This window comes from Pezoporus wallicus, unplaced genomic scaffold, assembly GCF_028554395.1.
Source record: "Pezoporus wallicus isolate ANWC-B61680 ecotype Strahan unplaced genomic scaffold, APGP_CSIRO_Pwel_v1 contig_229, whole genome shotgun sequence".
NCBI lineage: Eukaryota > Metazoa > Chordata > Aves > Psittaciformes > Psittacidae > Pezoporus > Pezoporus wallicus.
Genome location: NW_026638360.1, coordinates 3,209,911 through 3,225,654, shown reverse-complemented (window position 1 = coordinate 3,225,654; position 15,744 = coordinate 3,209,911). Strand labels below are relative to the sequence as shown.

Sequence of the window (15,744 nt, the reverse complement as noted above, 5' to 3'; positions counted from 1 at the left end):
TTTACAGTGCAAGTATGGGGTCAGCACAAGATCAAGATCTACATCCACTTTCTTGGACTACACACAGATAACCACTGTAGCCACACACTTCTGAGGTAGCCTCGTTCGAAAATCAATACCAAGTTCATCAGTATTATCACTACGTTATGAGTATGGTTAACCACATCCACAATGCCTAAAATGATTGCTTACATCCTGAAAGTGACTTTGCCTCTCAAATGGCTAGAAATAGAGCATAGATGACTATCCCAGATGGAGACAGCCCTTGCTGCCTATTGGCAGTGAAGACTTTGAAAGACATGCTAGCCTGATGCACTAAATTAAAATGTCAGATATTTGCCTGAGCTGCCATCAGTCTCCCTTTTACTCTTAAGTCAATTATACTAGTAGTTATTTGTGCTTTCCAAGTACCCATCCAGAACACGTGAGCAGCTGCTGGACTCGCACTGCACACACCTCAGTGGGTATATAATGGGTACACAGTGGGTATATACATGCTATGAGCATCAGGTATCTTCTTCAGTGGAAAGGTAGACAGGACTTTTGGTACCTGTGGCTGTTGTGCAAGCCACACAGTGGGAAAGCTGAATGGTAGACAAAGGAACCTGGATGAGCTGCATCTCACTTATGTTTAGATGACTCATTAGTCAACAAATTATCATAAATTATATATTCTTACTGGTATTACAGTAAGTGGAATTAGACACCTCAGTCCCTTAAAGCCTGGATGGGGGAAGCTGCCTGCATTGAGAAACAGTTCAATACCTCTGTACTCTGGCCCTAGGCTCCCTTAATAATTTTTTAAGGTGAATGAGGCTTATCCTCCACCAGTTACGTATCATCATTGGCATGACTTCAATTGTTGTATTGTACACTCACAGTCACCCCACCCTTCAGTTTGCCTCTTTATGCACCTTTGTGTTAGGATAAACTGGGAGAGGCAGTTTAATTGGGGAAGAAAGTTCACAATCGAGGAAGGAGTTCACAAGTCTGCTCTCTGCCTCTAGACAAAGAGCAGCAACCGATGTCAAAGCCTCCTGGTCATCTGGCTTGTCTTTCTGGCTGTGAGGGGAGTGGCAGACCACAGAAGCAACACTTCGTAAGAGACTGAGGAAAGGAACTTGTGAAGCAGCCATTCAGCTAAAATCAATTACCGGGCCACCTAGAGCTTACAAGGAAGAACACCTTGAGGGGAAACAAAGGAGAGACGAGGAGAACAGCAATGAAAAGACTTTGGCTGTTTGTTTTCAGTGCAAGTGAGTACTAATTTGGTTGTGTCCTCAAGGGCTGGGTAGGAGGAAACAACACTACAATGGAGTGCTCTAACGGACTTTGTGTGCTTCTTTTTCTGTTTAGTGACAGTTCCTTCATGTTTATGATCAAGCAGGGTTGTTTACTGTCTCTGAGCATCCAGACTCACAGGCATTTCCTAAAGCTGCAAGACAGCGTTAGGAACAGGAAAAGAATGCCACTCTTCATGAGGCTGGGAAGTATCTTTTAAAAAAGTTTTAACAGTTTTTGTTAAATACAGGAACTTCCTCAGCTGGGAGTGGAAAAGCCCTTGAGTTTTATTATTTTACAATTAAATCTGCATGTACCATACATTTCCATAGCCTAAACCCTGTTGTTTATATGTACTCTGATACAACTTGCAATCTCCATATATTATTCATGTCAAGGGGATACACAATGATCCCTACTAACACATATAAATCAGCCAGCTTGCCCTTGATCACATATTTGCCTTTTCTCATTCTGTGTTTCAGAGCCTGTGGACTCAGTTCCACTGCTTCTTAACCTGTTTTGTCTTCTCATACTATGCTCCTATACCTTCTTCCAGGCTTCAAAGCTACACGTATGGAAACAGCTTGTTTTTTTTAACTAAAAACCTGAAAACCTCACTTCAGTAAGAGCCACAAGAATGAAATTCACAAAGTTTAACACAATTAGAAAAAGTGGATGTGCTCCATAAGCAACAAATGTTACTTTGCTCATGATTTGATGATCAATATGTAAACTGTGTAACACCACTGGTGGTCATTCTCCTTTTTAATTATTCTCCCCTTTCATGCTATCCAAAATACAGATGGGAAACTTTTCAGAGCAGAAACGTGTATGTTGGGTGAAGCTCTTCTTGCCTGTTTGGGCAGGACTAAAATGGACATAATTCAGTGTTAAAATACTAGCCTGTGAAAAAATTTTGAAGGTAGATTCCTGCAATTCCTGCATTGCACTGGAGTGGAGAAACAGCACAAGACACGGCAGTGCAGCTGAGAAGCCAGAGCTGCCCTGAATTGGCTGCATCAGGGTCTCTGCACAGGCTGACTTCTGCTGATCAGCCTTTGACTGCAGTTGTGTGCATAACTGGTGCTGTGAACTCCTTGCTCTTCACGGACATTGTTAATCAAACAAAATATTTACTTTTACTGCAAATTTCACATTTAAGATGTTTCCCCTCTCCCACTTTGGAACTGAATTTCAGCTAAATGCTGAGATTAAGTATTGAGGAATTAAAAGTCAAAGCATTTCCTTGTAAAAAACATCTCCACATTTCCTACTTTTCTCACTTGCTCAATCTACCAAGACAAATGAGCAATAACAATTTTGTTTGATCAGAATATCATTTTTGTTAGTGAACAAAATATCTTTCTCATTGTTTCCAGTTTATTAATTGCCCTTGGCACTAATTACACTTAGTAAGAAAAGTGTAAGGAGACAGGTCACTTTAATTTTCTTCTTCCTTTGTACAAGTATAAATGTTTAAGTTGAGCAGAGGGAGATAAACCTTTCTCCATTTCTTACAATGTTATAAACGTACTGATAATCTAAGGCTCAAATGTAGGTGATGCCATCCCTCTAGTACTACATAGGCTATTCGTCCTCTCTCCTATCCTGAAATTTTCAGAATTGGCCTGCCCCTTCCTTCAGCCATACTTCAAATAGATTTTGTTTCCTGTCAGAAAACAAACCAAAACTACCCATACAACCAACCCCTGCAGAATAAAGCCCTATTTTTGGACATTCTGACTAAGACCAGCTGCCTGTTGGTGGCTTTATGAGGAAGTGAAATGTAGTGAGAAGGAGAAAGGAGGAAATTGGTGTGAGTAAATGGCATCCCAGACTGCAACCGTGCAGCTTCCCCAAAGCCAGGACCCTTAATGAGGGAGGAGTGGGAGCCAGAAAGATTTAGTTAAAAATCAGATCATCAGAAGTCAGGCACTGGGGTGACAGCAACACATTAATAAGCAGTCTCACTTGTATGGGCTGCATCTGTTGTATGTGGTGTTCGGTTCAGCTGCTCCCTGACTCTGCACTGAAGACATGTTTGGAAAAAAACAAAGGCCTCATTTATGGTAGGATTTGACTCACCCAGTCAGAAGAAGGAAGAGCACTTGTGAGGGGAAACCTTAGGGTTGGGCCATCTTTTCTTTGCCTCAGGGCTGAGTTAGTAACTGGTCAGTAAATCCCAGCCTGGTGGAACCAGTTTCTGAGTGAGGGAAGGGTCAGGGAATGGTTTTCGCTCCATCTCCTAGTACAGACAGTAATCCTTTTCAGCTAATGCAGGAAAGTGTTTCTATCCAGTCCTGACAGGTTAGAAAGCTTTCTAATTCGAAGGCATGATGAGAACATCAACAGTTAGAAAGAGCTCTGCGGGCTACGCAAACATGGGTGCTGCACTGGATGCTCCAAAGCAGTGAAAGACCGGGGAGTGGCTGCAATAAAACCATATTAGCAATACTTTGCCCTGCTGGTTTCCTTCTCATAGCTGTCAGCAGCTGTAAACAAATTAATCCCAGAGAGAACAGAAACCACTACCACCATGGCACAGAGGAAGAGACTAAAACACATGCATAACTAATGAAATGCGCAAGACCACAGAATAACTCAGTTATGGGACAGGGAATGCAGAAAAATGGGAACTTTGGCTAAAAGCAGATCCTCATGCCAATCATCCCATTGTACCCTTTGTAATTACCTGCATTGCTACCAGCAGTGACAACAAAACCTTTCGGGTCCCTACACTGTTGTTTTCTAATGGACACTACCGTTCACTACTGCTCTTGATTGCAGTCAAGGATCTGGTAATGCCCAACTTGCCAATGGCTTACTCACCTAATGCATGTGGCTGTGGTATTTTCTTGTCAAAAAAAAAAAAAAGTATTCGCAATCAGTTTGCAGCTCCAGGTGGAATCCAGACATCCTCTGCTCTCACTCTTGCACATTTCCTCATGGATCTAATCTGGAGACAGATGCGGCAGAATGAGGATGCAAAGCTTGCTAGATGGCAACTTTCCAGTCCAGTCCTCTCTGGGGAACACCGACTCAGCCTGGTTCTCTCAGAAGCATGCTTCCCCACCACATAAAGCATGGCCCTCTTGGGGAGAGCATAGAGCTCTACCCTCCTCCACTTTCTGCCTTACTGGACCATGTTTGTCTTTAACACAGGTGTGCCTCTGAGCAGTGCTCTTTCCTTTGTCCCTGCACTCCCTGTACCTAGTTTCAGACTTATTTTTTCAAATGATTCAGTTTTGTGCCAAAAAATGAAAACAAACCAAAACACAACAACTAACCAACCATACACACATAACAAAAACTGCAGGGAGAAAGCAGGTGGTTTTAAATGTGGGTTCCCACAGGCATGAACATCATCTAGGGCAGGGACAGAGGTAAACCTCCAGCTGAATTTTGAGAATACCTAAGGCCTGCCACTAGTTTAGGTATGATGAATTAAGCATCAAGTCAAACAGAATAAAGCATACAAGAAACACCTGCCCTACCTGTGCCCTGCATACTTCACCAGGGCACAGATGGATTCCTCTGCTATTCAAGTCTCAGCTGTTCCTGTGCTCTACAGTTCTGAAGAAAGGTGACTACTCCCCTACTCATTTTTAAAAACTAATAGCTGTTCTTCTGTTTCTTTCAAGCTCTCATTACTTTTCTAGGTTTTTCTCTTTTCAGGGCATTACATGAACAGGCCTTGATCCCTTAGCACAAAACATCACTTGTCTATGGACTTGGATTGTAGCAAGTTCTTTGACAGCTTTACTGATCCCTGAAATTCAACAATACAAATCTGTTAGTTTAGCCTGAATCCGTAAGACTGCTTGATGCACTTGTATTATCTGTTTATCTGTGTACATTTAGAACTGTCAAAGGATATCAGACACATTGAAAGAGTACTCAGGAAAAAAAAAAAACAAATGAAACAAAACATCTTTATAAACTCCATGGCAAAGTATGTCCAGGTAAAGAAGAGGGGAGAAAGGAATGGGAAGTAGTTTAGCTCTTACCCACCCTGTGGAGCAGCTTCCTACAATCAGCCCCAGCCAACATCACCTCTTGCTTAGTGGGGAATGTCATAGATGACAGAGGGGATGTGGTGTTATTGTGGCATGTAACAAAAACAAAGAGACAAAATGTGGAATGCAGACACCATTAATTTTTGCTGAGTGCAGCATTTATTCTCTTCCCAGTTCTGGTGACTGCACATGCCCTCACTGTGGAAGCACCTGCCAAGGAAACACAAGTGGCACAAGGGAACAATGTTACCCTCTGCTGCCAGTTCAAAACCGAAGCTTCCATTGACTCAGGAGACATTGTCGTCTGGAGAAAACTCAACAGTGTGGTAAACTATAATAGTGTGGTAAACTGCATAAAGAAACATGATAGGGCACAGAGGAGGGGTGGCTGGGAGGGGAGATGGAAGCAGGACTCAAGAGTGGGCATGTGTGCTGGGAAAAGAAAAAAAGATTCCTTCAAGACTCTCCTTAATCTCAGAACTATGCAAACAGAAACTCTGATTTGAGAAGCAATATATCCATCCATGGGCTAATCCATTGAGTTAGATAGCAGGCTCACACAGAAGAAACTAAGACTGCTAATTTCCCTTCCTTCTCTCTCAGGATGATGCTGTCACTAGGTATTTTGATGGACTTGTCCAGTATGGCAAGGGCTACGAAAACCGCATACAGTTCAGCGGTGATGTAAACGCAGGAGACGTGAGTATCACCATCAACGCAGTGACCATGGCAGACAACGGCACATATGTGTGCAGCGTGCGGCTGAGGAATGACCCCCCCCGGCAGATCACAACCTTGGCTCTTTTCGTCCTTGGTAAGCATGATGGAGGCAACAGACATTAGACACATTAGACAGAACTATCCTCCACTTTCCCAGGAAGTCCTCATCCACAATTCTTTGGTCTTTTCCCACTACTATGGAAGTAGGTTGGAATGCTTGTAGCATCCAAATCCTTTAGATACCTGACTGCAGAAAATAGGCTTTAGAGTTGTATGGTTCACTTTTCTAGCAACCCTTGTCTCATTACAGGGCATTTCTCATTCTCCCTATGGCTTGTCACACTCCAGTTATCAAAGGATGAGTTACCCAACACTATTGGACATATCCCAAATAGCATCTTACAATTCCTTCTTGGATGATTACTGCCAAGAAGAGAGAAACAGATATATGTTCACTCCAGTTCCTTTGAAAAGAAGGTGGCAGGTGCAATACCAACCTCTGTTTAGCAAGAATAAAACACACAAGTGCAGGAGATGGGTTGAAACCAAAAAATACTTCTGATGAATAAAATTAATTCTTTTTTTCTTTCTTAAGTTGCACCATCCAAGCCAGAATGCAAGGTTTTGGGGACAGCAGAATATGGACAGACAATCAATCTGACCTGCAATTCTCATGAGGGCTCCCCAAAGCCCAGATATACCTGGCAAAGCTTCAATGTACAAAATGACCCCCGTGCACTACAAACAACAGAAGGTATGAGAAACTCAAACACATCACCTGTCTGAGATATTTGTAGATCAGGGCTGGAAAAAAATTGAAATGTAAATACAAAAACACACTTAAGGATTTTTTTTAGGAAGTTCTCTGACCAGGATTTTGAAAAGTTGTCCTTTTGATGTAAGACACACTCACAAGTTACTTAGCAGGGAGAAAGGACTGTCACCTGAAGTAACAATGGTCAGTAAGGTTTTCACTTCAGCTCTCATCTGGTGAGAAACCTGGTGTCCTGGGTTCAGCAGTAGCAGTCATGTTTCTCCTCCTTGGTAGCTGGTGCAGTGCAGTGTTTTGACTTTCAGCTTGGGAACAGAGCTGATAGAGATGTTTTGGTTTGGCCAAGGACTTTGTGAGCCTCATGCTCTGCCAGGGAGGAGGGGAAGCTGGGAGGAAGCAGAGACAGGACACCTGACCCAAACTGACCAAAGAGGTATTCCATACCACAGCACGTCATGCCCAGGATGTAACTGGGAGTTAGCCAGAAGGGCTGGGAGACTGCAGGGTTGGAGGAGGTATCGGTCGGAGCTTGGTTGGGCTTGGGGGGCGAGTTATCGGTCAGTGGGTGGTGAGGTGTTGTATTCTCTTCCCTTGTTATTTCCTTTATCATTGTTATTATTGATGGTAGCAGTAGTGATTTGTGTTATACCTTAGTTACTAAACTGTTCTTATCTCAACCCGTGGGAGTTGCATTCTTTTGATTCTCCTCTTCGTCCCTCCGAGAGCAGGGGGAGGGCAAGAAAGGGGGGGAAGTGAGCGAACGAATTACCTGACTGGGTTTAAACCACGACACCTGGCTCACTCTGGAAGCAGCCAGAAATACTTCCTTCTCAATTGCTGGGTGTAAGAGCATAACATGAGGAATAACACTGAGGTTTCTAACTGGTGTGTCTGTATCTCAGCTTGCTTGACAATGACCAGGCAAAAGTAGCTTTCAGAGATGACTCCTCACATAGAGGAAAGTGGTATGAGAATCAGTTACACCTTCCTGCTTTGAGCATGAGAGAGGTTTCTGGCTTAGGACTGTCACAAAGGCCCAAATATTTAATTTGCTTTCATTTTAAATCAGAATCTGGGGAAAAAAAAAGTTGAAAACTGACTTTCCATGACAGGACCTTTGGTAGAACTATTCACACAGAAATGAGGGTTTAATTCTCTTTGAAGTGTAGTAGTGAAAGAGGACTAAGATTTATTCCTTTAAACAACTTTGTTTCTTCCTGATATAGTTCAGCACCAGAAAGACTAAGTATCTGAACCTACCCTTCCTGGTATAACTTACTGTAACATCACTATGTAAACTAAACATGATCATATTCAACTGTCTGTTCAACACAATAACCGATTCTTGCATAAATTATCCAAAATACCAACCACCACCAGGGACACAAGCCTCATTCATCTGACTGGCCGCTACGTGGTGCCAACGCATCACACACAGCCCTGAACACACCAGGATTTGTCGGTTTGTAGCAGCAGCTGCCTTTCTGCTTCTGTTCTTTCCTGGGACAGGGGTCTCTTCCATTTCCACCTCATTTTGCTCACCAGAGCACAAATGTCCAAGTAGTGTGCCGACTGTCCCCTTCTGCCCCAAGCTGGCTTGACACCCTACTGCCACTACAAGCGATTGATTGCTTTCTGTGCTAAACAAGTCCCAGTGCTCCAGAGTGTGCAGAAGGCCCTGAGGAGCCACTCCAAAGCTGGTAGTATCCGACCCACATTTTTCCCAATTTGACTCACCAATTACTTTTGATTTAATATGGGAGAATTTACAGTCCAGTTACAGGCTGCTGCTCTGAAAGCTATAAACCTCATACTGCACCCACAAAACAAAAAGGCAAGCAAGCACGGACCGTATTTAGAGATTAAAATAACTAACTCATCATGCAGTCTGTTACTTCTTGCTTTGCATGCTCTTTAACTATCTGGTGCTAGGTGCCAGCAGTGACGACAGAGAATCCCAGTCCCACAAGCTGGCTGGAAAGAAGTGAGATTACAGGGAAAACAAAACAGGAAAGTCACCAAAAAGTATTCAGAGCCTTTTGCTTTTAGAGCTTTTATCAAGTTCATCATGATGTAAAAGCATGTACTACACAGGCAAATGTCAGCTGGAGATGTAACAAACACAAACTGACTGCTTGAGCAGACAGCTAACCTTTAGCATGTGGTTCTGAGCTCTGTTAGGTTGTTCAGAAAGCATCAGTATCACAGCAATTTCATGTCATTGCATTTATTTTCCTTCGTTTACTTTTACAGCCTTCAGGGCCTCTCCCAGACCAGAAAACTATTTCAGCCACTGCTAAATAATTCAGATCTGAAGTCCCAGGAGTTGGAGGACTGAAGAGCTTTTTGTTCTTTTACAAGTTAATTCATCAGATGGCCAGTTCTCAAAGCTAGATGCTGGTTTCGGCCATCATATATTTCTCAGCAAACTCCAATGCAAATGAGCTTTCACTAAGCACACATACCTCTTCACCCTCCACCTACAACTTTCTTTCTAAAAGGAATGTTTGAATGCCACACATTCCCTGTTATCAGCTCAAAACAGCACACTTCTGTTTGTCCTCCCACAAATCACACTAAAACCTAGCAATGAGCATGGCAGGCCCTGAGGAAGACAGAGCAATCCATCAGCTTTAATAACCTCTCATCACTCCAACTACCCTAGGCTGGAATTGAAAGGCTGCTGTCCCCTGCTTGCTTCCCTTAATTCTTCTCTTTTTTTTTTTGGACTGGATTTGTGTTTCACAACAGGGGAACAAATAACACTGAAGAACATCTCGGTGGATACCTCTGGCTTTTACATCTGCACTTCGACAAACATTGTGGGAAAGGAGTTTTGCAACATGACAGTTAGCGTAATGCCACGTAAGAGACAAGACTTGCTTACTGGAAGAGTGGTAGCAGAGAATGGATCCTAGCTAAGTGTCAAAAGATTAATGGAGGCAATGCAGTCAGAAGTATAAAATTCTCCTTTCTCTCTCTGAAAAAAAAGTACACTTTTTTACTTTTAAGTAAGATTCTCTGCATTGTTTTACTAATAGAGCAATCACTAACTCTAGGGTTAGTTCACAAATGACAAAAAAATGTGCACGGCGAGACAGGACTGAGCCCAAAGAGTCTGAAACTAAACTGTATCACGAAGTACAGCAGTTGTTCAGATCCAGGGGCTCCTCCATATCACTATTTAACTAATTGCTCCTGCAGACTTAACCAGGTACCTAGTACAGAATGAATTCCAGTTGCTGTAGTCAAACAAACATGGCTTCTACTCAGTGTGTATCTGGTAGTGAGATCTGACCTCTGGTGGTGGGATTCGAAGTCCAACGATTGTGCTGATTGCTTTGATATTGTTCTCAGTGAAAAGCACTAATACTTTTCTTCCTGTTTAGCATCCACGAACATAGCTCTCTACGCTGGCATCACTGGTGGAGCTGTTGCTGCAATTACAGTTATTAGTATTTTAGTCTATTGCTGCTGCTGTCAGACAGAGAAGGAAAAGGACTATGAGATGACGTAAGTACTTTTCTCTAGAAAAACACATGTGAGGTATGAAGGATTCAGGTTCTCCCTCCACCCTCAACACAGAGTGGAAAGCAGAGGAGGAAGAAAGAAATCAAGGAAAGCATGCACTGCTTTCTCCTTTCAGTTTCTACCCTAGTAGCTCCCAGCTCTTCTCTTACAATATGCCCACTATTACCAGACATCTTTGTGGCCTCTGGGGTACAACCAAAACATTCAAACCTTGGAACTGAATTACCAAGCTAAATTCAGTCAAGCATGCACAGCTACTTGATAAGCAAAGCCCAGACTGTTTCTCATTTCCCTGAGCCCCTACAGCTGTCTCTGTCCTTGCTAGCCTCATACAGAACCAAGGTGATCTGTATTCAGAATTATCACTCCAAGACCGAAACATTTTGTTTATTCTCATGATGGAAACAGCCCATTGGAAGAAAAGTGGGATAAGAAAAGATACACCAGTCACTCTTTCTCTACATACATGCTATTAAAAAAAAAAAACAGCAGTTCACGCACCTCTTGCATCACCAGTGAGACTTAATTTCTGGAGTTCAGTTTGGTACACTTCCAGGTCAGCTTGGGGCAGTCTAAAACCCTTCTAACACAAAACCTCTTCAGCAACATTTCTAGCTGATTTAAATTAACATCTCTATCCCTCAACGATATTTTAGGGAGCAAGAAGATAAAAATGAACACTCCAAGGTGATGCCTACAAGGCATGTGAGAGCAGAGGATGATGTTGAAGACAAATGAAGAAAGAAGCGGGAAGCCAGTGCCATCTTCAGGCTTTAATGAGGCACAGACACCACTGCAGAGGAGAAACCAATCCCTCTTTTTTACTGCAAGAAGATTTTTCGGAATAATAAGGTGAAAGCTGATGGCTCTGCCTTCCAAGTTCTGGAAGAGAATATTCTTGTCTCCCTGGAAAGAAGTGACTACATATAGTGAGTACCTAACCTCATAGCAGAAAATGCATTTGAGGCACGGTTTTATCCAGTCATCTAAAAATAACCAGTCTTCTAGACTTCCCATTCCTTCAAAAAAGAAGCCAGTCAGGTCTATTTGGAGAACAGAGTTGCTGCTGTATCCCCAGCTCCACAGAAGCTTCCAAAGTCACCAACAGGAAGTCATCAAGGAAAAGTGGTCTTGTTCATGGTGTTACACATGTGCAACAGCTTACAGCACTGCCCAGTAAAGAAACCGTTTTATGCAGACTGAAGCAAGCTGATTTTTGACGGACATTTTATTGAATGTGTTCTCTGTATATATTATACATGCACACATAAATAAAAATAAGGAAACCATTCACAAATGACCAATGAAAGTCTCCTATTTTGGAACAACAATGCACACTAATGGAATGGATAAGTTAATAATTTAGATGAATTTGCAATTTAGCATTTCCTCCTGACTGTTGCATGGGCAAGTCAGTAATAATCCATTGATGCCACTTCTGAAAAAATGACAGTGTGAGAACATGTACGTGGCAAACAGATCTTCAATAAAAGGGGGTGTGGAGGGGTGGACAGATAACGACACACTGAGAAGAAGTACCATCTTATTCAAAATTGTAACAATTTAATCAGAAGCGCTGTATGTCCAAATGTTGAGAGTTAGTTTATCATTAGTTTATCATCTTTGGAACAGAATGGACTGTCTTTGTCCAAGAGATTGGCAAGATGGTATTAGAACAGCATTAAAGCTGTTTGAAAGCTTTTTGTTTATTTGGTTTGGGTTTTTTGTTTTGTTTTTTTTAGGAGTTGCTCAATAAATAACTTACACAACAATATTTATTCTTTCAAAGGTCTCTCCTGCATCATCTTGGAATCACAGAACGGTCTGGGTTAGAAAGGGCCTTAAAGCTCATTCAGTTCCAATCCCCTACCATGGGCAGGGACACCTTCTGCTAGAGCAGGTTACTCCAAGCCCTGTCCAACTCAGCCTTGAACACTGCCAGGGATGGGGCAGCCACAGCTTCTCTGGGTACCCTGTGCCAGCGGCTCACCACCTTCACACAGAATTTCTTCCTTATGTCTAATATAAGTCTCTCCTCTTTCAATTTAAAGACACTCGCCCTTGTCCTGTCACTATATGCCCTTGTAAAACATCTCTCTCCTGCGTTCCTGTAGGTATTGTAAGGCTGCTACTTCTTCAAATTCAGGAGTTTAAGAGAAGTCCTGCAATGTCTCCCCCATACCGTTTACCCCCAAAGTCACTGCTTTTAAACCTGTAAGAAAACTCTAACATCTAACTTGCAAGCAGAACCAGAAATTCTCCTACACACAGGCAACACTTTCTAGATTCCGAACTATGATAATCAGACTACCAGAACTGTTATTCTGGCTTCTTTTCTGCCTGCCTCTGTCTTACTTGGTACTTAAAAAGACAGTTATTCATTTCAACTATTAACAACTTCAAAAACCAACAACCAGAGTTCTTTACAAAGTACAAACAAGCCCAAATCTCTCAGGCAATGAAGAAGCTGAAATGTAACTGAGCAAGACATTCTAAGGACCTATTCCCATGCTTAGTTTGGATGCATGACAGAATGTTGCAAAAATGGATGACAAAAAAAACCCAAAACTTTCCATACAGAAACTAAAGGCAGATAAATAAAGTGCACAGCTCTGAAACAGAGCTGATACTTTCTTTTCATTTGTAACAAGCAAGGATAGTACAAATTATCTGATTTCACAGTATCACAGTATGTTAGAGATTGGAAGGGACCTCGAAAGATCATCTAGTCCAATCCCCCTGCCGGAGCAGGAACACCTAGATAATGTTACACAGGAATGCATCCAGGCGGGTTTTGAATGTCTCCAGGGAAGGAGACTCCACAACCTCCCTGGGCAGCCTGTTCCAGTGTTCCGTCACCCTCACCGAGAAGAAGTTTCTTCTCAAGTTTAAGTGGAACCTCTTGTGTTCCAGTTTGTACCCATTACCCCTTGTCCTATCATTGTTTGCCACTGAGTAGAGCCTGGCTCCGTCCTCGTGACACTCCCCCTTTATATATTTATAGACACTGATAAGGTCACCCCTCAGTCTCCTCTTCTCCAAACTATAGAGACCCAGCTCCCTCAGTCTTTCCTCATAAGGGAGATGCTCCACTCCCCTAATCATCTTCGTTGCCCTGCACTGGACTCTCTCCAGCAGCTCCCTGTCCTTCTTGAACTGAGGGGCCCAGAACTGGACACAATACTCCAGATGGGGTCTCACCAGGGCAGAGTAGAGGGAAGGAGGACCTCTCTCGACCTACTAACCACCCCCTTCTAATACACCCCAGGATGCCATTGGCCTTCTTAGCCACAAGGGCACAGTGTTGGCTCATGGTCATCCTGTCGTCCACTAGGACCCCCAGGTCCCTCTCCCCTACACTGCTCTCTAACAGGTCGTTCCCCAACCTATACTGGAACCTGGGGTTGTTCCTGCCCAGATGCAGGACTCTACACTTTCCCTTGTTATATTTCATCAAGTTACTCCCTGCCCAACTCTCCAGCCTGTCCAGGTCTCGCTGGATGGCAGCACAGCCTTCTGGCGTGTCAGCCACTCCTCCCAGCTTAGTGTCATCAGCAAACTTGCTGATAGTACACTCAATTCCCTCATCTAAATCATTGATGAATATATTAAATAATACCGGTCCCAGTACTGACCCTTGAGGCACTCCACTAGTTACAGGCCTCCAACTAGACTCAGCCCCATAGACTACAACTCTCTGGCTTCTCTCCTTCAGCCAGTTCGCAGTCCATCTCACTACCTGATCATCCAGTCCACACTTCCTCATTTTAGCCGTGAGGATGCTGTGGGAGACTGTGTCAAATGCTTTGCTGAGGTCAAGGTAGACCACATCCACCGCTCTGCCATCATCCATCCACCGTGTTATTTCCTCATAAAAGGCTAAGAGATTGGTCAAACATGATTTTCCCCTGGTGAAGCCATGTTGACTGCCCCTCATAACCCTCTTATCCTTGATATGCCTTAAGATGGTACCAAGGATAAGGTGTTCCATCACTTTCCCAGGGATGGAGGTGAGGCTGACCGGCCTATAGTTACCCGGGTCCTCCTTCTTGCCCTTTTTGAAGACTGGAGTGACATTTGCTTTCCTCCAGTCCTCAGGCACCTCTCCCGTTTCCCAAGACTTGGTAAAGATGATGGAGAGTGGTCTAGCAATGACTTCCGCCAGTTCCCTCAGCACCCGCGGGTGCATCCCATCTGGACCCATGGATTTATGGATGTCCAGATTGCTCAACTGGTCTCTAACCCATTCCTCCACAGATTTAGACAAAATTAAAGCAGCACTAAAGTACCTAGGGGAAGACAGGAAAAGCTAGCAATACTCAATTCCAAAGAATGAATGTATGTATACCCAACTTGTATACTCACTTCCGTCAAAAGGAAAGAAAGAGAAAATGAACGACCAGGCAAAAAAGTAAATTCCTACTTTACCTTCTACACAGCCTATAGTAAATCACTGTTATGTTCAATTTTCACAGTCTATTTCCAGTATCCCTCTTCTCCTTCACATACTCAAAACCACATTTCAAGAGGACTCACTCCATGATTTTTCCAAGGAGAACAGTGGAGCTGAGCAGCCTATGGTTTCCTAGATCATAGAATCATAGAATGATTAGGGTTGGAAAGGACCTTTAGATCATCTACTTCCAACCCCCCTGCCATGGGCAGGGACACCTCACACTAAATCATACCACCCAAGGCCTCGCCCAACCTGGCCTTGAACACTGCCAGGGATGGAACATAATCATCCTTTTGACAGGTGTGTGCAGTATTTGCCTTCCTTTATTGTGCTTTTCTGCGCTTTCTAGGATTCTTCAACGGTATCAGGCAGCTTTCTCAGTATCCTCAGATGCAGCCCATTTGCCTCTTTGTACTTGTATGGATCTAGAACTCCCAACTGATTCCTGACACGCTCTTCATCCACTGCTGGTGTTCTCTTCCCTGAACCCTTTCTGAGCATAGAGATCCTAGAGACCTTATTAGAAAAGGCTGAAACAAATGTTTGAGCACTTCAGCCTTATCCATGGTACGACAGCTATGTTACTAAACCAGTCACACAATTCAGCAACAAGACTTTTTCCTGTTCAGTCTTTCACTGCTAACAAAGTTACAGAAGCTCTTCTTGTTGACCTTGACTCCTTGCAAGCATCAATTCCAGGTGAGCTTTGGCTCTCCAAACACCATCCCTACAGGCTGGCCAGTGTTTGTGCATTTTTCCTTCGTAGCCCACACGTGCTTCTGCCTCCCTTCCCTGCTACTAGACTACTGCGTATAACTAGAGAGCAGCCATGAGTTCCCTGTATAGACAAGAAGGTCACTCAATGCATCTACCTGCATTTCTGGACTTCCCTTGCATTTGGAAGATGCTGTTCTTTATGAACTCCTTTATTCTTCAGACCTGTATGAAATCTCCAGGGATTCCAC

The 15,744-nt window shown here is 43.3% G+C and overlaps 1 protein-coding gene across 1 annotated transcript; it reads left to right on the top strand.

Moving 5' to 3' along the window:
* The first annotated feature begins 1,115 nt into the window (after positions 1–1,115).
* GPA33 (glycoprotein A33) lies at positions 1,116–11,609 on the top strand. Its single transcript, XM_057410526.1, has 7 exons — positions 1,116–1,256; positions 5,475–5,626; positions 5,904–6,114; positions 6,616–6,774; positions 9,544–9,657; positions 10,182–10,305; positions 10,980–11,609. The coding sequence occupies exons 1-7, from the start codon at positions 1,223–1,225 to the stop codon at positions 11,059–11,061; spliced, it is 876 nt and encodes a 291-aa protein (XP_057266509.1). The 5' UTR covers positions 1,116–1,222; the 3' UTR covers positions 11,062–11,609.
* Positions 11,610–15,744: the final 4,135 nt, after the last annotated feature.

Excerpts from the sequence above, each read along its gene's own strand:
- GPA33 (XM_057410526.1), top strand. The coding sequence starts at position 1,223 with ATGAAAAGACTTTGGCTGTTTGTTTTCAGTGCAA. Across the intron at positions 9,658-10,181 it reads GACAGTTAGCGTAATGCCAC|CATCCACGAACATAGCTCTC; the intron begins GTAAGAGACAAG and ends CTTCCTGTTTAG. Across the intron at positions 10,306-10,979 it reads GAAAAGGACTATGAGATGAC|GGAGCAAGAAGATAAAAATG; the intron begins GTAAGTACTTTT and ends ACGATATTTTAG.